The sequence below is a fragment of the Papaver somniferum genome, chromosome 7, assembly GCF_003573695.1.
Source record: "Papaver somniferum cultivar HN1 chromosome 7, ASM357369v1, whole genome shotgun sequence".
Taxonomy (NCBI): Eukaryota; Viridiplantae; Streptophyta; class Magnoliopsida; order Ranunculales; family Papaveraceae; genus Papaver; species Papaver somniferum.
Genome location: NC_039364.1, coordinates 226704824 through 226729046, shown reverse-complemented (window position 1 = coordinate 226729046; position 24223 = coordinate 226704824). Strand labels below are relative to the sequence as shown.

Below are 24223 nucleotides of genomic sequence, written 5' to 3'. Positions count from 1 at the left end.
ACCTCTTCTCAATCACTGTGTATATGAACAAGTGTCCATGAACCTGATTGTTAAGAAGAGTACTTAGATGATCTCAAAAATGAATATCCAATATCTATATAGTCGTATCCAAATAATCCAATCGAAATTCTGCCAAGTAATTAAACTTGTTATATATATCTTTCAAGATACTAATTCTACAAGAAACGAGTCTCGTAATCAATCACAATTAGATGCACGTATCTACTAAAACTGATTACGTACAACTTACGTAAATACAATTATAAAGATAAACAATATAACATCAAAAAGGAAAAACACAAGACACCAGAAGTTTTGTAAAAGAGGAAACCACAACTACAGAAAACCCCATGACCTCGTCCAGATTTGAACAACAAATTGTATTAATCCGCTACAGATACTAGCCTACTATCAGAATTCGGACTAGAATGTAGTTGAGACCAAATACACCCTCCAAGTGATTCAGTTACAATCATGCTCCTTACATCTCTTGAACCTCGCAAGGCTCTACGCAATTGATTCCCTTAACTCACGTCTGTTACAGTCTAAGAGTTACTTCGGACGAAGTGAAGACTTTTGATACCAATCTTCCTCTAACAGATAAGCCTATTTAATTTTCGTTTAGATCAAAGATCAAGGTGAGGAAATCTGTTTGCAATAGGAAAAGCTATCAAACCTCATAAATCTGGAACCTATGACTCCCGAAGAGAAGCCTAGATTCTTAACCACCTCTCAAATATAATCTTCAAAAGATCAATTAAGATCATTTTTCAGATATCTATCTTGAGGAATCACAAATTCTGAGACGGAGAAAACCTTGTGATTAATATTTATCTTTCCTGAAAGAGATTACGAAAACCTCGATAACAGAAAAGAAAGATTGGGATACATAAACTACCAAGGTAAAGATATTCGGAACTAGCTTCATGAATCCTCAAAGCGAAGTGATTTAGTGGTAGACCTAATTATGTTTCTTAGAGGAAACTTGGGTCTATAGAGGACGACCCCAAAATCAACTTGGACAGAACGTGTCAGGGATTAAATTTCCTAATTGAAAGAGCATCTCTATTGAAAAAGCGGGGGTCAAACAACCACACCCAATATTTCGTTCGACAATCTGTATGCACTAACTCCAATATAATTCCAAGAGAATCAACTAGACAGTCTGACTCAATCAAGGAAATATATCCAAGAGTTATATCTTTGTTTCTCAATGTAATCAGCAAATCAAACAGATAGAATCTGTGAGCCTGATTATTATGAAAAACAATTTGAACGGTACCAAAGACCAATGTTCAAGTGTCAATCAATTTCAATCAACAACCAAAGGTTGGATTTACCAATTGATTGAACTACGCACAACCTGTGATATTTCAATTATCTAAACAAATATAATGCAGAAAAGAAATAACACAGACACCATAAGTTTTGTTAACGAGAAAACCGCAAATGCTGAAAAACCCCGGGACCTAGTCCAGATTTGAACACCATATTGTATTAAGCCGCTACAGACTCTAGCCTACTACAAGTTAACTTCATACTGGAATGTAGTTGAGCCCTAACCAATCTCACACTGATTAAGGTACAGTCGCGTTCCTTACGCCTATGAATCCCAGCAAGACTCTAGACATTTGATTCCCTTAGTTGATCTCACCCTCAACTAAGAGTTGTTACGACCCAAAGTCAAAGACTTGATAAACAAATCTATCTCCCACAGAAAAGTCTACTCTGATAGATAAATCTGTCTCCCACATAAATACATATGAAGTTTTTGTTCTGTCTTTTGATAAATCAAGGTGCACAGGAACCAAATGATAATCCGTTCTTATATTCCAAAAGAACATCCTAGAAATATCAATCACCTCACAATAACTTAATTATATGGTAGTAAAACAAGTTATTGTGGAATTACAAAGAATGAGACGAAGAGCTTTGTGATTACCTTTTATATCTTACCAATCGGAGATAAATCTCGAGCAAATCTTAGAGAATATAGTACTCAATACGATAGAACAAGTAAGATCAGAACACGCAACTATAGAGAAAATAGTTGGGTCTGGCTTCAGAATCCCAATGAAGTCTTCAAGTCGTTAACCTATAATCTGAAAATGTGGGGGTATAACAACCACACCCAACAATTTGTTTGGAAATCTGAGAGGACTTACTCCAATACACTTTCTAGAGAATCAACTAGACAGTCAGACTCAATCTAGAATAAAGTGTATCAAAGAGTTTCATATCTCTAACTCTTAATTAATTCCGCAATCAACAAATAGAAATCTGTGAGCCCGATTGAATATAAGAGGAAGTAGTTGAACGTTACCAAACGTGTACCTCATTTAGGTTTATGTAATCGTACCTAAACGTGTACACCATGTTGATTCACAAACAGTTAACCAAGGTGAGTTGTTCAATTGTTATAGAAAACACAATTGAAACCAAATCGGTTTGATTCACTTGAATCAATCATGAACATTATAGCCACGGTTTGCAAAGATTGCATTCCTTATGATTGAAATGTTTAAGTTCATGAACCGAACGATTTGACAAAGTAACCATCTTAAGTATGCGTACGGGTATGCGTACTTAAGCAACCGGATTTGAGTTTGTTTTAGTTTCCAAACTCAGCAGAAATTTTCGGTTCGAAAACTTCCGCCAGTATGTGTACGGGTACGCATACTTAAGGTGACTAGTTTAGGAGTTTTTAATTCCCAAACTCAGCTGATATTTTCGGTTCGAAAACTTCCGCCAGTATGCGTACGGGTACGCATACTTATCTTGTCTCCTTCACCAATTTCGTATACACACATATGCATACACTTGGCTCCCGGTTTATGGATTTATACACTAATGTGCGAACACACTATATATGCTTATATCCAAACATGGTTACATTTTCAACTCTTTATTTCAATCATTGAAACATTCTTCTATAATGAGAATAGCCGTTTTCACACACTATTAGCATCAAAGCAATTTTCAAGATATTGAAATAATCATTATCGAAACATTCCAAGCTACATCAAATGATTGTATCACACAAACCATGTAAGATGTTACTCGGCAATTTTCTCATGATATAAGATGAACTTGGTCGAAGCGAAAGCTTACCAACACATATTTCTCGAGCGAGATATACTCAGCTCGAAATCTCAAATGTGTATAGAGAAAACTATATCTTAACACGACTTATGGCTCAATATAGGAGATAGTAGAAATAGACTTTCCAAGTGATAGATGAATTCAAGTCTCCATATTATTTTGTCGAAGAAGTTCCACAAGCTCCCCTTAGTAGTTATTCGTCTTCAAATGATGAACTCTGTGAAATCTAAGCTCAAATACACTATCTATGTCCTAGTCCGAGACATCTATAAATAGGCTAGAAATCAAGACTTATAGTTTTGATCACTAACATTGACAAACATGCTTGAGATAGCAACGCATGCCAGTTCGACCAAGCAGTGCTCTAACAATCTCCCCTTTTGTCAATTTTAGTGACAAAACTATCAATACATATGGATTACAAAATAGATAGAAATTGTAGCTTCTCGTCCAAATGCTTGATCTCCTTGGCATCTTCAACGCGACTCGAAATCTTCGTCACTTCCAAGTACTCCATGATCCTAAAGGTTGTAAGTTGAGCATCACAGTTTTTGAAGATCCGTAGCGATAACAATGAGAAAACAAAATGCTCTAAATCATTGTTATACAGTGTCATAGTATTATTACCCAACATCAAAGTTCAATTGTATCACAACTTTGACAATAATACTACGGTGATATGTATCACTCCCCCTTAGTCAATACTTCATCTCAACATGAAAACCACTCCCCCTTAATGATTTGTAAACCATATGTATTTGTAGTATCACACTACACATTAATTCTCCCCCTTTTTGTCAATATAAATTGGCAAAGGTACGAAAACTAGTGGGATCCTCATGAAATTTTCACAGAGATACTTCATGACCAAAAAAGAATACCATATCAACTTATTTAGATGTCATCATAAAGCCAAAGCTAAATGCATTCATCAAGGAGCTTATAAAGATACAAGATAACCCCTAATATTCCACAGCCGCACTCTCCACAAAGATTTGGCAAGTAAGCACAAGTTCAAAATGAACTCTCCCCCATAAAATGTCATTCCCGAAAGAACAACAAAGGAGACCGTACTTTCACAAGAAAATAAGGATTTCTTTGGACAAAATCAAATCACATGAAAACATGAATCTGAATCCAAAATATTCAATTGAATTATCCACAAAAGAATCCATGATTAATCCAATCGAAAAAATACAACCAAATTAATCACAAGAAAACCCATGACAATCGGAATTACACAACTAAATTAACCACAAAAGTGATCAATTCAATTGGTCATGCTCGACATAAGAGAACTTACGGAGCAACAACTAACATAACCAAAAGAGAATGATCAATTTAGTTGGTCATGCTCAAACATAAGGAACCTTACGGAGCAACACAGTGCACAAAGATGTGGATCGGAGATCGACCAATACTGTGGAATAAACAAGGATTCATTCTATTTTCCATCACTATTTGTACAATGACATATAATAGACTTAATCCTTGTAAACAAAAGTTTTATCCTTTCTTCCATCAAAACAATGACATAAAAGGCTTTAACTTTTGTAATTTCAAAAGTTCATTCTATCTTCTATCAAAAGTATGGGACTGTCACAGGTTCACAGACGTAAACAACATATCCCATAACAGTTTGCAATATATAAAATCATAAAGATTAAAATTGCAAAAATCATCTTCCAAAAACTTAGAATTTAAATAAATAAATCCAAAAACATTGAAGATGAAAATCGTTGGACATATCTATGTGTAATCAAAATAATGGTTATTCGAAACCCTAGTTATTCTTCCAAAAACATAAAGAGAAGATTTACTAGACATTGAGACCTCTGAAGAACTCTTTATCGTCCCCGAACTCCTTGTCGTCAACAACCATGGGAATATAAGGTTCATGGAGAAAGGAGTCAATTCCAACAAACCTTCTAGGCTGATGATGTCGAATCAGGGCCTTCGAGAGTTCTCATAAAAAAAGCCTTTATTTGTTGAATCTCCTTCCTTGCTTCCTTCAACTCTTCAAGAACATCAGAAAACTTCTGAGAATTTGAAGGAACGGCTCTTGGTTTCCTCACATTCCTTCTTTTTCTTTTCAAAGTTGGAGGTAACAGAGATTTCTATTTTTCCTTCATGATTGATGGCTTAACAATCATATTAACATCTTTTCCATCAGAACAAATGATGCTTGGAGTCTCCATACGAGTAGGGGCTTGTGAGAGGAAATCACAATGTGAACTCAACAGGCAGTCTTAAGATGAAAAAAGTTTCAGAGAGGAAAAAGGAATGTAGGGTTACGAAACCTTTTAACCACATAGGTTCACGCACACTCAATTCTCGACCCTAAAGAGAGTGGAATTGACGAGAATAACCCATTTTTTATTGAATACACAGGGAAGTCGCTTCCAATATCAATTAGATATGAAAGAATTCCAAAACCTACAGCAAAACTAAGAAAACAAAAAAAAATAAAAACCTTTAAGCCTGAGGTGTGCACAATCTTGTCTCTTTTAATCAGGCACATGAGACAAGATACACTAAAACAACACAATAAAGTTGTGATGTGGTGAACCACAATTTGTCCACCATAACTTCTTTGAAAGGAATTCATAGAACCTGAAAAAGCGGGGGTCTAACATCACCACCCAATATTTCGATTAGCAATCTGTATGAACTAACTCCGAAACACTTACTAGAGAATCAACTAGACAGTCAAACTCAATATAGATAGAAGTATCTCAAGGAGTTAATATCTCTCTCTTGTTTTGATTCACTCAAGCTAATAGAAATCAACGAGTCTATAATAAAACACAAGGAATAACTTGGACGGTACCAAAGACCAATGTCCAAGGATCAATCAATATCAATCAACAACCAAAGGTCGGATTTCCAATTGATTGATTCAAACACACAACCTGTATTATTTCAATTATATAAACAAATATAATGCGGAAATAGAAATAACACAGACACTAGAATTTTGTTAACGAGGAAACCGCAAATGTAGAAAAACCCCGGGACCTAGTACAGATTGAATACACACTGTATTAAGCCGCTACAGACACTATCCTACTCCAAGCTAACTTCGGACTGGACTATAGTTGAATCCCAATCAGTCTCCCACTGATCCAAGGTACAGTTGTACTCCCAACGCTTCTGATCCCAGCAGGATACTACCACTTGATCCCCTTAGCTGATCTCACCCACAACTAATAGTTGCTACGACCCAAAATCGCAGGCTTTAACAATAAACAAATCTGTCTCACACAGACAAGGTGAACATAAACCAATTCATAATCTGGTCTTATATTCCCGAAGAACAGCCTAGATTAATCAATCACCTCACAACAATCTTAATCGTATGGTAGCGAAACAAGATCTCGTGGAATCACAAACGATGAGACGAAGGTGTTTGTGATTACTTTTTATATCTTGTCTATCGGATAACTCTCACGATCTCAAGTCAATCAATATGATTGTACTTTTACGATAGAAGATGCAAGATCAGATCACACAACTACGATAAAAGTAGTATCGGTCTGGCTTCACAATCCCAATGAAGTTAAGTCGTTAACCTGGTTTTAGAAGAAGAAAACCAAAGGTTAAAGGAGAAACGACTCTATCACGCAAACTAGTATCACTCGTAAGGTGTGGGGATTAGTTTTGCACAATACTAGATGTCTCCTTTATACAGCCTTTCAAATCAGGGTTTTTCTTTAGTTACAAAGCAATCAATATGCACCGTTAGATGAAAACCTGATTTAGATTCAAGCTAATATTTCTCAACCGTTAGATCGAAAACTTAGCTTGTCATACACAAATGACTGTACGCTTCTAGGTTTGTTAACCGCACCCAAACGTGTACATTGTTGGTTCAACAATAGTCTACCCAAAGAGGTTAACCATAAGAGAGTTTCATACTAACAATGTTCTTCTTCACCATAACTAGTTCAATTGACTCAAATGAACTAGTTAAGAGAGTTTTTCAATTGCAAGGAAATCTTATGTAACTACACAAGACACAATTGAAGCAAAGATGATTTGATTTACTCGAATCGGTTCATGAACTTTAATAGTTACGGTTTGCAAATGCATTCCTTAGTCTTTTAAGATTAAGTTCAGAAATCATCTTTAGATATATATAACCTTCTCAAGTTCGCAGACTAGGTTCGCGGACTTAAGACACCTGATAGAGTTTAAAAACTCCAGCACAAATTCTCGGGTTTGAGAACTAAGTCGATTCGCGGACTGGGTTCGCGGACTTGGCTCACGCAAGTAGTTTGTCAACTCCAGCAGAAATTCTCGGGTTTGAGAACTTCGGCAGTTCGCGGACTGAATTCGCGGACTTGGCACTTGCCATACTTCCGGTTCTCTTGATCAAAAAAGTTCGAATACTTCGGTTCAAGGAATCCATTGGTTAACTCTCATTCCAATCATTGAGACATTCTTAGAGGACGTTATATAGTTGTTACACTATTTCTCGTCAAAGCAATTTTCAAAGTGATTGAAACATTCATGACTTTCGTCACTAGGTAAAGATAAACTTGGTCGAAGCGAAAAGCTTACCAACACATATTTCGAGATATAGATAGGCGAGGTATACTCGGATCGAAATACCAAATATGTATGATCTAGTCTATATATATAGCATACGACTTTTGTCTCAAAGAGTAGGAGATAGAATAGATAGACTTTTGAGTGACAGATAAGTTCAAGTCTCCACATACCTTTTTGTCGAGAAGTTCCACTGGTTCCTTGAGTAGATCTTCTACTTGTATGATGAATCGCCATGAAGTCCCCGAGCTCAACTACACTTACTATCCTAGTCCGAGACTTAGCTATAAGAGACTAGAAATCAAGACTTATAGTTTTGATCACTAACATTGACAGACATGCTTGAGATAGAAACGCATGCGAGTTTGACCGAGCAGTGCTCTAACAATCTCCCCCTTTGTCAATTTTAGTGACAAAACTATCAATACATATGGAATACAAAAAAGATAATGAAACTTTATTAGCTCCTATTCCACATGTATAATCTTCAACATTCCTCGAAATCTTCGTCACTTCCAAGTACTCCAATGATCCCAAAGGTTGTAAGTTTAGCATCACATTGTTGAAGATCCGTAGCTATAACAATGAGAAAGCATCGGTCTCGATCATTGTTATACAGTGTCATAGTATTATTACACAGTGTCAAAGTCCAATTGTATCACAACTTCAACAATAATACTATGGTGATATGTATCACTCCCCCTTAGTCAATACTCCATCTCACATGAAAATCACTCCCCCTTACACAATGATCCGAAAACCATATGTATTTGTAGTGTGAACTACATATTAATTCTCCCCCTTTTTGTCAATAAAATTGGCAAAGGTACAAGAACGGGATCATAATGAAATTTTGGTAAGAGACATTTCATGACTGAGAGAAAGAAACACACATCATCTTATTTAGATGCAATCATATAGCCGAAGCGAACAACATTCATCAAGGAGTTCAAAGATACAAGATAATCCCTCTAAAATTCCACAGACGCACACCCCTCAAAATATGACCATTAAGCACAAGTTCAAAAGAACTCTTCCCCATTAGATGTCATTCCCAAGGGAACAACAACGAGCGACCTTAATTTCAAGAGAAACGAAGGATTTTATTGGATACCAAGAGAATGATTTTTATATCCAAAACTCAATCAAATTAATCATAAGTAACTCATGATTAATTTAATCGGAATACATAATCAAATTAACCACAAAAGTGATCAATTTAATTCATTGTGCTCAACATAAGTAAACTTACGGAGCAACGACTAAGTTAATCATACAAGAGAGTGATTGGCTTAATCGTTCATGTACTCAACACAAGAGAACTTGTGGAGTAATAACTAAATAACCAACAAGATGATTAATTTAGTTTTAAATGCTCAACATAACGTACCTCACGGGACAACCAACCAAGCTAATCAAAAATAATCAACTTAGTTGTATCGTGCTCAACATAAGACACGTCGCGGAGCCTTACGGTAATACAAAAAGATGGATCAATGAAGATCAATACCGTGGAATACACAAGGATTAATTCTTTTGCACAAGCATATACAATAGCAATAATCCTTGGATACAAAAGATTTTAACCTATCTTCCGTCAAGGGTTGACAATGTAGGCTTAACTTTTGTATATGTCAAAAGTCTATTCATTCTTAAACCAATACATGAATATAGATCATGAACGACTTTACTTTTGACAAAATATGGGACAACAAAGTTCACGGACGTAAACAAAAATATCCCATAACAAGTTGCATATAAAAAAATCAAAAATATTGCAAACCATCATCCTCCAAATAGTTTTAGAATTTTAAACCAAAAAACCTAAAAACAAGAAGATGAAAATAATAGCTATGTGTAGTCACAATCATCGCTATTCAAAGCACTAGTTATTCTTCCAACTAAGCAAAAAAGAAGACATACTAGGAAACGATGGTAAATCAACAAGCTAAAGGAAAACAGACTCAAATACACTTTCCGAACACGAACTAAGATCATATGGACGGTTCAGGAACTACACGAGTCATGGGGTCTTTGAGCTTGTGAAAGACAACATTCATTGCAACATCAGAGGGGTGATTCTCTTTGCGAAGATCATTGATGCATGACTTTATGAGACCAAGGTCAGTAGTAACCTTTTTCAACTCAGTTTTCAAAGCATCAAGATTTTTCAGAGTAGCAATGAGCTCTTGTTTTGCTTCTCCAAAGTACTTAAGAAAGTCGTGAACAACTTCAGCAGAAATCATATCATCCTTTTCAGCATCCTCATGGACGTAGGCAAAGTAACATGAAGCATTGGGATGATCTTCGTCTACAAGAGTTCTTTTCTTCTTAGACTTGAAAACAACTTCTTTGTCAAGGAATCCTCTTGCGAAACCACCATAGCAAGATGAAGAAGAAAACATACTTGATAACCCAGAAACCAACCTAGCGTATGCGTACGTGAATTTTGAAACTCACAAGTTGGTATATAAGGGTCTCTTAGAGAAGAGATTCTAGGGTTTTCTTAACAGTTGACTCGTGCCAGAACACGGGTATTCGTTCGAGTACAACATGACCCAAAAAAAAAAATCCCAGCAAAAAAAAAATGGACATTTTAAAAAAAAAAACTTTTGAACCTGGATGTAGCAAGAACCAAGATTCAACGGAGGAATTCCTAAAAAATGGAGAAGTAACTTTAGCCCAAAACCATACTCTAAGCACAGGAAATCTGCAATCTTTTCGTTATGGACGATAAGAAGATAGTTCAACTTAATAGATGCGCATGCCAAAAGTATACCTGAATATCAACACATCTTACTCAACAGGGTTTTTATGTGTAAGCTCTTTAAACCTTGTGATTAATTAGCACAGGTATGATCAATATGCTCATCAAGAGATTTGTGTTTGTGGCCAAGTTTCTTTTTCCTTCCGAGACGAGGAAATGATCCCTTGTTATGTGAGAAATTATCATAAAACATATTGTCATCAAAATACGAGACATAGTTTAAGTTCTTACCAGAAGAATTTTGGTTTGATGAGGAAGACAACCTGTTGACGAATTATTTATACCCTTCAATTATCTTCTTCAGATTATCTCTCAATTCATCAATGTTTCTTCTTTCATCTGAACTTTCTTTCTGAACAAGAGCAATGTTATTTTCAGATATCATCACACGATGTTCCTTTAGACGATGTTTATTCAGATGTATGTTATGTTCTCGAGTGTTTGAGGAACTCATTGAACTGACTTTCCTGGTAACATACACAGGGTAGGTACGAAAACCAATTGATTTAGACATACGAATGTCAGTTATACCTTTAAGAATCATATCTAAGGTGTGTTGAAGTTGAACCAAGGAGTTCTTATTCAACATAGAGGTTCCCTTTTGTTTCACCGAACTCTTTGTTTCACTGACAAGATATACTTTCTGATCATCAGAATGATTAGATAGTACATCCTTAAAACCATCGTTACAAGATTTCCTCCCTTCATTTGATGTGCAGTCTTTTTGATTGATGGTTACTCCAGGCACATTCGTTTTACAAGAAGGGATTCCTGTTTTTGCTTCTGAACATGAACCATCTTTTGTGTCAGAAGTACTTGGTATATTAGATTGCTTTGAGCATCCTTGAATAGAGAGTTTACTCAAGCGATGTTCAATTTCCAAGGCATCTTTTCTGAGACTAACTTCAAGAGACGTACACGATGACTGAACATCAGAGTTTCCTTTGGATTTGCAATCTCTTATTACACCAAGTAGAACATCGACATGATGTTTTAACCGATTAAATATATCAGCTTGGATTCTAGCGAGGTTTAGAATCAATTGACTCTCTTCAGCTGTTTCCCGTTCAATTGAAGGGTTATCGGAAGAACTCATGTCGGTGTTAGTCTATCTCGTCAGTGTGGAAGGTTTATCTAAGTACAATATAGTAGAATCCTTCTTTTTAGAATTAGACGAGACATAACTCTTATTTCTGGTATTGCGTTTATCAAAGATAGTACTCTTATCCATAAAATCAGATCGCTACAAACACAGACTTGTGAGGTCTTAAACGTGTTTGCCTGCTCTAATACCAATTGAAAAAGCGGGGGTCTAACAACACCACCCAATATTTCGATTAGCAATCTGTATGGACTAAATCGGAAACACATACTAGATAATCAACTAGACAGTCAGACTCAATCTAGATAAAAGTATCTCAAGGAGTTAATATCTCTCTCTTGTTTTGATTCACTCAAGCTAATAGAAATCAGCGAGTCTATAATCAAACACAAGGAATAAATTGGACGGTACCAAAGACCAATGTCCAAGTATCAATCAATATCAATCAACAACCAAAGGTCGAATTTCCAATTGATTGATTCAAACACACAACCTGTATTATTTCAATTATATAAACAAATATAATGCGGAAATAGAAATAACACAGACACCAGAATTTTGTTAACGAGGAAACCGCAAATGCAGAAAAACCCCGGGACCTAGTACAGATTGAATACACACTGTATTAAGCCGCTACAGACACTAGCCTACTCCAAGCTAACTTCGAACTGGACTATAGTTGAACCCCAATCAGTCTCCCACTGATCCAAGGTACAGTTGTACTCGCTACGCCTATGATCCCAGCAGGATACTGCGCACTTGATTCCCTTCACTGATCTCACCCACAACTAAGAGTTGCTACGACCTAAAATCGCAGGCTTTAACAATAAACAAATCTGTCTTACACAGACAAGTCTATCAAAGGATCAATCTGTCTCCCACAAAAAAACCCTAAAAGTTTTTGTTCCGTCTTTTGATAATAATCAAGGTGAACATAAACCAATTGATAATACGGTCTTATATTCCCGAAGAACAACCTAGATTAATCAATCACCTCACAACAATCTTAATCGTATGGTAGCGAAACAAGATGTCGTGGAATCACAAACGATGAGACGAAGGTGTTTGTGATTACTTTTTATATCTTGCCTATCGGAGAACTCTCACGATCTCAATCCAATCAATATGATTGTACTGTTACGGTAGAAGATGCAAGATCAGATCACACAACTACAATAAAAGTAGTATCGGTCTGTCTTCATAATCCCAATGAAGTCTTTAAGTCGTTAACCTGGTTTTAGAAGAATAAAACCAAAGGTTAAAGGAGAAACGACTCTAGCACGCAAACTAGTATCACACGTAAGGTGTGGGGATTAGTTTTGCACAATACTAGATGTCTCCTTTATATAGCCTTTCAAATCATGGTTTTGCCTTAGTTACAAAGCAATCAATATTCACCGTTAGATGAAAACCTGATTTAGATTCAAGCTAATATTTCTCAACCGTTAGATCGAAAACTTAGCTTGTCATACACAAATGACTGTACGCTTCTAGGTTTGTTAACCGCACCCAAACGTGTACATTGTTGGTTCAACAATAGTCTACCCAAAGAGGTTAACCATATGAGTGTTTCATACCAACCATGTTCTTCTTCACCATAACTAGTTCAATTCACTCAAATGAACTGGTTAAAAGAGTTGTTCAATTGCAAGGAAATCTTATGTAACTACACAAGACACAATTGAAGCAAAGTTGATTTGATTCACTTGAATCGGTTTATGAACTTTAATAGCCACGGTTGCAAATGCATTCCTTATTCTTTTAAGATTAAGTTCAGAAATCATCTTTAGATATATAACCTTCTCAAGTTCGCAGACTAGTTTCGCGGACTTAAGACACTGGATAGAGTTTACAAACTCCAGCAGAAATTCTCAGGTTCGAGAACTACGCCAGTTTAGCGGAATTGGCTCACGCAAGTAGTTTGTCAACTCCAGCGAAAATTCTCGGGTTTGAGAACTTCGGCAGTTCGCGGACTGAGTTTGCGGACTTGGAACTTACCATACTTCCGGTTCTCTTAATCAACAAAGTTCGAAAACTTCGGTTCATGGAATTCATTGGTATGTAATCTAAACTCTCATTCCAATCATTGAAACATTCTTAGAGGACGTTATATAGTTATTACACTATTTCTCGTCAAAGCAATTTTCAAAGTGATTGAAACATTCATGACTTTCGTCACTAGGTAAAGATAAACTTGGTCGAAGCAAAAAGCTTACCAACACATATTTCGAGATATAGATAGGCGAGGTATACTCGGCTCGAAATACCAAATATGTATGATCTAGTCTATATATATAGCATATGACTTTTGTCTCAAAGAGTAGGAGATAGAATAGATAGACTTTTGAGTGACAGATAAGTTCAAGTCTCCACATACCTTTTTGTCGAGAAATTCCACCGGTTCCTTGAATAGATCTTCTACTTGTATGATGAATCGCCATGAAGTCCTTGAGCTCAACTACACTTACTATCCTAGTCCGAGACTTAGCTATAAGAGACTAGAAATCAAGAATTATAGTTTTGATCACTAACATTGACAAACATGCTTGAGATAGCAACGCATGCGAGTTTGACCGAGCAGTGCTCTAACAGAACCATGTCTATCAAATTTTTTAAACCATACTCTTCTCCCTAGTGGTCTTGACCTATCTTTGGAAACCAACTTCTTTGAGGAGGATAAAATCTTACATACCTCAACGGTTTTTTGAACAAGTTTGAGCTTGTTTGCTAGACGATTTGCTCTTCGTTTAAGTCTCTTGACATGTCTGATGTTGTGTTTATACTTGTAAAACTTCGAAAGTTCATGACCCTTGAGTGAACAATAAGAACATGTCCCTGGATAAGATGATTCAGACAAACGAGATGTGCAAGCTGCTAGGCACAGAGTGGAAACTGAAAAATCAGACATAGATTTTCCAACAGAAAGGTTAATTTTTATCTTCCAGATTGGTTGAGTTTTCTTCTGGAAGAATATCAAGATTGATATATGTATTGCTACAATTATCAAAATCAATATCTTCACAAAGAAGTGCAACACTTGATTTTTCGTCTTCGTTGGGATCATATTGATCAGACATTTCATCAAGGGTTGCAGCAAGACCTTTGTTTCCAGTGTATTTTCTACGGTTCGTACACTCATTCACAAAATTACCAAAACCTTTACACTTAAAGCACTGTGGCATATCCTCATCATCAGCCTCATCAGCATCCCTGTTTTTAGGAGGAATGCGATTGTGAGGTTTAACTGACGACCTAGGTTTGTCTCCGGAGAACCGTTTACTTCTCTTCAATAGAAGATCTCTAAACTGTCTTGTGATCATAGCGACTGATTTGTCAAGATCTTCATCTGATGAATCAGTCTCAGAAAGATCATCCTCAGAGACATAAACCATATCTCTAACTCTTAATTAAATCCGCAATCAGCAAATAGAAATCTGCGAGCCCGATTGAATATAAGACCAATGTTCAAGTGTCAATCAATGTAAATCAACAACCCAAGGTTGGATATTCTAATTGATTGATCTTAACGCACAACCTGTGATATTTCAATTATATAACAAAATATAATGCGGAAAAGAAATAATACAGACACCAGAATTTTGTTAACGAGGAAACCGCAAATGTAGAAAAACCCCGGGACCTAGTCCAGATTGAACACCATACTGTAATAATCCGCTACAGACACTAGCCTACTACCAATTAACTTCGGACTGGACTGTAGTTGAACCCTAATCAATCTCACATTGATTCAAGGTACAGCTGCGCTCCTTACATCTCTGATCCCAGCAGGATACAACACACTTGATTCCCTTAGTTGATCTCACACACAACCAAGAATTGGTACGACCCAAAGTCGAAGACTTGATAGACAAATCTGTCTCACACAGAAAAGTCTATAGGATTGAATAAATCTGTCTCCCACAGAAATACCCAAGAGTTTTTGTTCCGTCTTTTGATAAATCAAGGTGATCAGGAACCAATTGATAAGCCAGACTTATATTTCTGAAGAACAGCCTAGAATTATCAATCACCCCACAATAAACTTAATCGACTAGCGAAACAAGTTATTGTGGAATCACAAACGATGAGGCGAAGTGTTTGTGATTACTTTTCTATCTTTCCTATCAGAGATATAAAATCTCGAGCCAATTATTTCAATTATACTCAACACGATAGAAACAACAAGATCAGATCACGCAACTACAAAGATAATAGTTGGGTCTGTCTTCACAATCCCAATGAAGTCTTCAAGTCGTTAACCTACAGGGTCTCGAGAAGAAACCCAAGGTTAAAGGATAATTAACTCTAGTTATGCAACTAGTAACACACATGAGGTGTGGGGATTAGGTTTCCCAGTTGCTAGAGTTCTCCTTTATATAGTTTTCAAATCAGGGTTTACAATCCAAGTTACCTTGGTAACAAAGCATTCAATATTCACCGTTAGATCGAACTTAGCTTGTTACACACAAATGAAATGTACCTCATTTAGGTTTATGTAATCGTACCTAAATGTGTACACCATGTTGATTCACAAACAGTTAACCAAGGTGAGTTGTTCAATTGTTATAGAAAACACAATTGAAACCAAATCGGTTTGATTCACTTGAATAAATCATGAACATTATAGCCACGGTTTGAAAAGATTGCATTCCTTATGATTTAAATGTTTAAGTTCATGAACCGAACGATTTGACAAAGTAACCAGCTTAAGTATGCGTACGGGTATGCGTACTTAAGCAACCGGATTTGAGTTTGTTTTAGTTTCCAAACTCAGCAGAAATTTTCGGTTCGAAAACTTCCGCCAGTATGTGTACGGGTACGCGTACTTAAGGTGACTAGTTTAGGAGTTTGTAATTCCCAAACTCAGCGGATATTTTTGGTTCGAAAACTTCCGCCAGTATGCGTACGGGTATGCATACTTATCTTGTTTCCTTCACCAATTTCGTATACACACATATGCATACACTTGGCTCCCGGTTTATGGATTTATACACTAATGTGCGAACACACTATATATGCTTATATCCAAACATGGTTACATTTTAAACTCTTTATTTCAATCATTGAAACATTCTTCTATAATGAGAATAGCCGTTTTCACACACTATTAGCATCAAAGCAATTTTCAAGATATTGAAATAATCATTATCGAAACATTCCAATCTACATCAAATGATTGTATCACACAAACCATGTAAGATGTTACTCGGCAATTTTCTCATGATATAAGATGAACTTGGCCGAAGCGAAAGCTTACCAACACATATTTCGAGAAATATGTAAGTGAGATATACTCAGCTCGAAATCTCAAATATGTATACAAAAACTATATCTTAACACGACTTATGTCTCAATATAGGAGATAGTATAAATAGACTTTCCAAGTGATAGATGAGTTCAAGTCTCCACATACCTTTTGTCAAAGAAGTTCCACAAGATCCCCTTAGTAGTTCTTCGTCTTCAAATGATGAACTCTGTGAAATCTAAGCTCAACTACACTATCTATGTCCTAGTCCGAGACATCTATAAATAGGCTAGAAATCAAGACTTATAGTTTTGACCACTAACATTGACAAACATGCTTGAGATAGCAACGCATGCGAGTTCGACCGAGAAGTGCTCTAACATAATCGTTTTAGGATAAACCTAGGTTAAAGGAGAATCGACTTTAGTCACAAATCAGTTGCTAGAGTTCTCCCTTATATAGTCTTCAAATCAGGGTTTGATAACTTTGGAACAAAGCAATCAATATTCACCGTTAGATGAAAAACTGATTTAAGATTCAAGCTAAGTTTGCTTAAAACCAAAGCAATATCTCTCCACGGTTAGATGGTCTTAGCTTGTTACAAACAAATGAAATACACCTTCATTTATATACAGGTAACCGTACCTAAATGTGTATATTTAGTTGGCTCAATAATAGTTAGCCGAAGTTAGCCATATGAACACTTTTGTATTAATCACATTCATCTTCACACTTCTATATCAAATGATAATCAAATGAATCTAATTGTGTTACTCATACATTTGTTCAATTGTTTATATTCTCATATAAGTATACAAGACACAATTGAAGCAAAATCGGATTGATTCAAAAGAATCAGTTCATGAACACTTTAGCCACGGTTTGCAAAGATTGCATTCCTTAATTTATATTTGTTCATAAGTATAAAATCATACTTAACCGATTTTAGAACTTAAACCAACTCAGTTTGCAAACGTGTACCCAACTAGAGTTCCGGACTTTGATTTTTTGCCAACAGTTCGCAAACGGGTACGCATACTGTCGTTCCAGACCGAACTCAGGTGAAACAGTTTGCAAACGGGTACGCAAACTTGGTCCCGAACTTTAACAGTTAAAACCGTTCGCATACGGGTATGTATACTTGGTTCCCAGCCCTGAATCATTCTTATAACAGTTTGCATACGGGTATGCATACTGTGCTATATCCAGACAATGGTTAATTGTTCTAACCTCCCATTTCAATCATTAAACATCCTTAGAAGACGACAATAGCTTTCTCACACAAACTATTAGCTAAGATATTACAAGGAGATTTTCACATGATCATCTTTTGACTCATTGTTTAGTTTCCAACAAATAAATTGTTTCCAACTAAACTCGTCAAGAATAATGATGAACGTAGTTAAAGAAAAAAGCTTTCCAACACATATTTCGATAAAGATATAAGCGAGTTAAACTCAGCTCGAAATATCAAATGTGCATATTGTAAAGTCTGTATAGCTATATGACTTAGTCTCAATAGGGGATAGAATAGAATATACTTCTGAGTGATAGATGAGTTCAAGTCTCCACATACCTTTTGTTGATGAAGTTCCTCCAAGATCCCCTTAGTAGATCTTCATCTTCAATCGATGAACGCTGTGAAGTCTAAAGCTCAACTACACATTCTATCATAATCCGTATTAGGAATCAAAACTTATAGTTTTGACACCAAATACACCTAAACTTGACATAGCTATAAGTAGACTAGAAATCAAGACTTATAGTTTTGACACCTAAACTTGACAAACAAGCTTGAGATAGCAACGCTTGCGAGTTCGACCGAGCAATACTCTAACATCTATTTATAGTTTTCAAAGACCAGGGGTTGCTTAGAATTCAAGCTAAGATAATTTGAGAATCAAGCAAACACTTCTAGATCTTGAAACTATAATAGAAGAATATACATCTTGGACCGGTTCTGGAACCGTGTAAAATGACTTTTCGATTTGGCAAGTATGCCAAAGAACTAAAAACAATATGATGTTCATTTATACACCTAAAAACTTAATCATGATGCACACTTATAAGTGTTTGAGAGAGTTCTAGCAATGCTAAACATATTTTAAAAATAAGTCTTTAAACATCTGTTAAAATCTTCTGGGACAGTTGGTACAACGATTCTCTTAAGGCTTGTTCATGAATCAAGGTGCAACGGTTCGTTAACCGTATTCGCTAAGCCTATAAGATAACCGAACTCAGTATAAGTGACACCAAGTTATCATCATGAGGAAGCATATATATTGGAACCCGGTATCATAAATTGACACTAGTTCATTAGATGTAGTGAGTTTAAGTGATACCAAGTATTGAGATGTATTAAGTACAAGGGACACCAAGTATTATGTACACTGACTAAACACTTTTAACACCTAGATAACCAATGTGAACATCCACATATAAATAATAAAACACAATCATTGCTTTGAGGATTTTAGGGGAACCATTAGCTAGTTCTTGCTTTAAGTTTCAAATACATTTGATGATAATCTCACGGGGAAAAGATTCTTCAAACATAATGCCCCTTAAAGAAGACTCGAGCCAGCTTGTATGACTAAAAGCTCCAGTGGGCCCTTTTACTTTACATAGAATGTAAAAATGGGCCCATGTTCTCCATCTAGAAACTCCTTCGTCATTTTTGATTAACCCGCATCCGCGAGTCACACTTTGAGTTTGAGTCCTCATTTTGGACTTGACAAATTTCACAAGACAGGTTGTTTGAAATCACAAGGGAAACCAAGAAAATACAAAATAATATCTTCTGTTTTTATGTTTGGCACAATCCTTAAAAACAAGTTGACAATGAAGAAGGAGGTGCATCGTGCATGTGCTGATGTGCTACACTCGAACCCTCGAGCTAAACACTGGGATATTTCGTGTCACTCACTAAATTCTCCTTGCCTTTATGAACGACCACTTTATATTTGCTAACTAAAATTATTTTTGTCGTATGGTACGTACTTATTGGCCCGGTAACAATGTCATCATCACATCAAACTAAGCTTGAAGTCGAAACTTCCTCGGGTTTTTTAAGTTGCCAACTCCACACAACCCCAATCATGCAGTCGCCCATTATGTACTGATTTTAGTGTTTCCAGTTGTAGGAAAAAGGTTAGCTTCTTAGTATACCCATCATGTGCCAATGTCGGTATCAACTGGGACTAGATTCGCTTACTAACTACTAATTAAGGTTTAGCCTTCTCCTCCACAATATTTAGTTCTTCACCGCAATACACCCTGGCTTTGGTCTAGCAAAGTTGTGGCCGTTAAATATGGATAAACTAGCTAAAAAGAAGGCAGATGAGGGAAATGGTGTAGTGTAGCTAGTCAATATATATGCATTTAGCCACTATTGCCCTAGAGTCTAGATTATATTTATTCTCTCATCATTTTCGTGTATAACATATCTAGAACATTTCGAGTGATTCGTGTGGGTAAAATTTGTATCGAACATATCTAAACCCTACTCATGATCCCTTTTTGTTTTGTGGACATATCTTTCTCATAAGATCACTGTTTGATGTGTTACTTTTAAGTTTTAATTAAAGTTTTAAGAAATTTTAGGCCAACAAGAAACCACTCATTGTGTTGTTAGTTAGGAAGAGTTATTCCTGCATAATACCTTAAAATAATATCCAAGAATGTTTCAACATTTCATGTAGCATACATGCACTTAATTATACATTAGGTGGGTGGTATAATGTTAATGCGAATCATAGCTTTTGTTAAGGGGTTGTCCTAATTAGAGGCTTATTTATGTTATACTGAAGGGCCGATAGTCATATCTATCCTTGTTGAGACAACTTTACTTCTATCCTTATAGTTGTTGTGACAATTTTACTTCCGTACCTGTATGATAATTTTTCATTTACTACAAAGTGATATATTAGACATTTATGTTTAATTGCCAATTTATGCAAAAACTTATTGGATTTCCGTGGTTTTGTTCCTTGCAATTTGATTTCATGAGGATCACAAGCCCTTTCTACCAAGATTTACCATATGGTTCGGATAAAGGTTGGGGATGGAGTTGGACTGTGATATATCCTTGTCCTCAAGTTACTACACCAGAGATCAATAAACTTACTATTTCATGCAATCCAGGAAATAAGTTGTTTGATTTTTCTCTTTAGGCATTTCCAAATTTTTCTAGGAAATCTTAGCAACTACAAAAAAAATACCAACACAGCAAAACATCCATCCAAAAATACCTTGAAAACTGTAAGAAAAATATTCATATATAGAGGTTATTCTCATGTGAAAATAATTTTTTCCAAAAATTAAGCCAAGTTGCAAATAACGTGGAGGTTTTACGGTAGACAGTATCCACGTTATTTGCGAAATCTCTCAACATTTTTCTCAACCATTAGTCTAGAGAAGTCTTTAATAGTTGAGTCAAGAAAGCATGCAACTGAGCTAGCCCTTAGCTTGAAATGGGACTCTCCATAAAAGCGGGCTTATTTCCTTTTCATCGCCTACATGCATACATGATAAATAAATGTATAAAGGTGTGTTTGTTTGTTCTTTCCAGTTTTCATAATTACTTAATAAACGGGCCCATTGACCCATAGGCAACTCACATGTGATGATTCAATTCCAAACGCGGAAGGGTCTGGATTAAGACCTACCCTAGACTCAAGACCTCAAAACCGTCAGATCTGTTCTACATCCGAACCCTAGGCTACAGTATAATATAGGCAAGTAGTCCTAACATTTGCCCCTCAAATAACCGACCAGAAAACCCTAGTTGACCTGTAGTTGGTCCCTTTATGTCCCCTTCTATCCTCCCTGGCAAGTATAAGAACTAGCCGTTTGTTTATCAATTTGTTCAAAAACAGTGCTCATCTAAACAAAACAAACAGCAAAGCCCAAAAAAACAAATCTCATAGTTGCAGAAAACAATGGCAGAAAAAGGAGGTTTAGGGTTTGAGATAACAGAGCTTAGATTGGGTCTTCCTGGGGTTTCTCTTAAATCATCATCAGAGATTAACAAGAAAAGGGCATTTTCAGAAACGTTAAACGACGAATATAGCTCGACAACTACAGATCATTGTGAAGATCGGAATAATCAAAGCAAGACACAAATTGTTGGTTGGCCACCGGTATGTTTACACAGAAAAAAGAACAGTAATAGTACGAATGTTATCATTCATGAAGAAAAATGTAATGACTCAGATTCAGCTAAACTATATGTAAAAATCTCCATGGATGGTGCACCGTTTTTAAGGAAACTTGACCTTAATGTCTATGAGAGGTATTCTGATCTCATAGTTGCGTTTGAGAAACTCTTCAGCGGTTTCATTTCCGGTAAGTTATTCATCGGTGAATTATTGTTTCTATCAGTGCACCACGTAGAGTATTCCCACTCAATAAATTATAGTATAGCCATGCAATAAAATATAAATACAAAAAAAATCGAAAAATGAATTATTTTATTGTGGCATTTAAGCAACAAATTTTATATACCTTCAAGTTTTTCTTTCTGTAGTGTAAACTGAGCAAAAAAACTCTAAAATTTTCATGATATTGGTGTTGTTGTACTGATCTAGCTATGTCACAAATTGTAGCTATGGATGATATTTTCATATTTTGGCAGCATATTTAAGTTTTTTTCTTCAAATACAGGCGAGGTCTTAAACGACACGGACAATTCAGAGTATGTACCAATTTATGAAGATAAAGAAGGGGATTGGATGCTCGTCGGGGACGTTCCTTGGACGTAAGTTTACCGATCTTTCACCGGTGACTATATATTGTTCACATCCCTTTCATCCTATAAAAAAAAATCTCCTTTCCTTTGATCAATAAATTTATAGGTGCCATATTCTTGCAAAGAATACTTAAAATGATTTCTTAGTTAATAAATTAATTTTTCTAAGATAGATTAGTTTCATACAAATGAAGAAATAGAAACTGATTCCATTTTGTAACTAGAGGATAAAACAGTCATTATCATACATCCACCCATTTTACTATGCTGCTACTGTCATGGACCCGACCACTTGAATGTCGAATTGTCGATTGCACAGTGTAGACAAATTGGACAGAAATGTCCTCGAGTACTTTGTCGACATAAATAAAGCTAATGAAAGCTCAAAATATACCATTGGAAATGTGTTGAAACTTGGAATGAAACCATCTCTTATTGTCTACCACAAAATTAAGGAGTTGGTGTAATAGTAGTCATTGTACAAGTGAAAGATTTATTTTGTCTCCAGTCCTGACCCAATTTTTTCCAATTTGTCCTTTGGGACCAAACTCTTTAACCCTTCCAATATTTTCTTACCAGTTAGTCCTAATTGATCGGTAGTGGTCCTAATGCATTTGATTTATGTAGAACTAACAACGTAGTTTGTATTACTCAATGCAGGATGTTTACTGAATCATGCAAGAGATTAAGGATAATGAAAAGATCAAATGCAAAACAATTTGGCTTGCGAGATGAGAAATATGAAACGTCGAACGGAATTGATAATTCAAACTGACTGAATTCATCGGCGATTGGAATTTCGTAGTTTTATATATATTGTAATGTGTTTTTAGTTAAGGAACTAAAATACATTTTCGTTAGTTTTAAGCAAAGAATGTTTATGCTCAGAGATATACATACACTGCAGTGTTTAGTTTCGAATTCTTGTAATTTACAAGCAATGGTGTCTGCTTAATCGTTTCATAGCTAGTAATTCATAATATTTTTATACGAGATACTTTGAGTGCAAAAAAAAAAAAAAAAAACATCTACATTGTCTCAAATGCCTTTGAGCATTTACATTACTGTTGTCACAAAAGATGGTCAAATGATCATGAAATGAAAATTGGAGAGAAATTAACCATCCAAAGGATGAATGCAAGTTCTGGCTATACATCATGCACTGTTCTCTTTTTTTCTCGCAATTGTGTTGTGTACCCCTCTTCTTTTGATCATTGAAATTTTTTCCTTTACTTTTATGCTATTCTCAAACAAAAAAAAAAAAAAAAACTTTTCTGTCTATTTTCTTGCAAACTGCTTCGGCTTTAGTTGTAACTTGTATTGGATATGCAAACAGCTGATTGCATAGTTAAAAATCTAGAGATTCAAAGTAGCAGTCGGATGGATAACAGAAGAAGCGTCAAACTGACATTATAAATATTAAAATCTTCTTAACTATATCACTCTATTTATCTTAGTTGTACATAAACCGGATACACAATCTTGGTTCAATGTAAGTGTCATTAACCGTGTACCGTCTAGCTTAATATTAACTATTTGCATCACTGTGTTAGTGTTGGATTAACTTCAACATAGAAGTCACTAACAAGCCGGTTAGGACAAGATTAGGAAATTGATGTAATCCTAAGGGAACTAGAAGTCCATCTAGTTTTAAGAAAAGGAAAGACATGTAATAAGGTAATAGGACTAGGAAAAGGAATTCATAGT

General features: G+C 35.7%; 1 protein-coding gene across 1 annotated transcript; it reads left to right on the top strand.

Moving 5' to 3' along the window:
* The first annotated feature begins 21626 nt into the window (after positions 1-21626).
* LOC113299717 (auxin-induced protein 22C-like) lies at positions 21627-23605 on the top strand. Its single transcript, XM_026548791.1, has 3 exons — positions 21627-22113; positions 22432-22525; positions 23177-23605. Exons 1-3 carry the CDS (start codon positions 21708-21710, stop codon positions 23289-23291), a joined length of 615 nt encoding a protein of 204 aa, XP_026404576.1. The 5' UTR covers positions 21627-21707; the 3' UTR covers positions 23292-23605.
* The last annotated feature ends 618 nt before the right edge of the window (positions 23606-24223 follow it).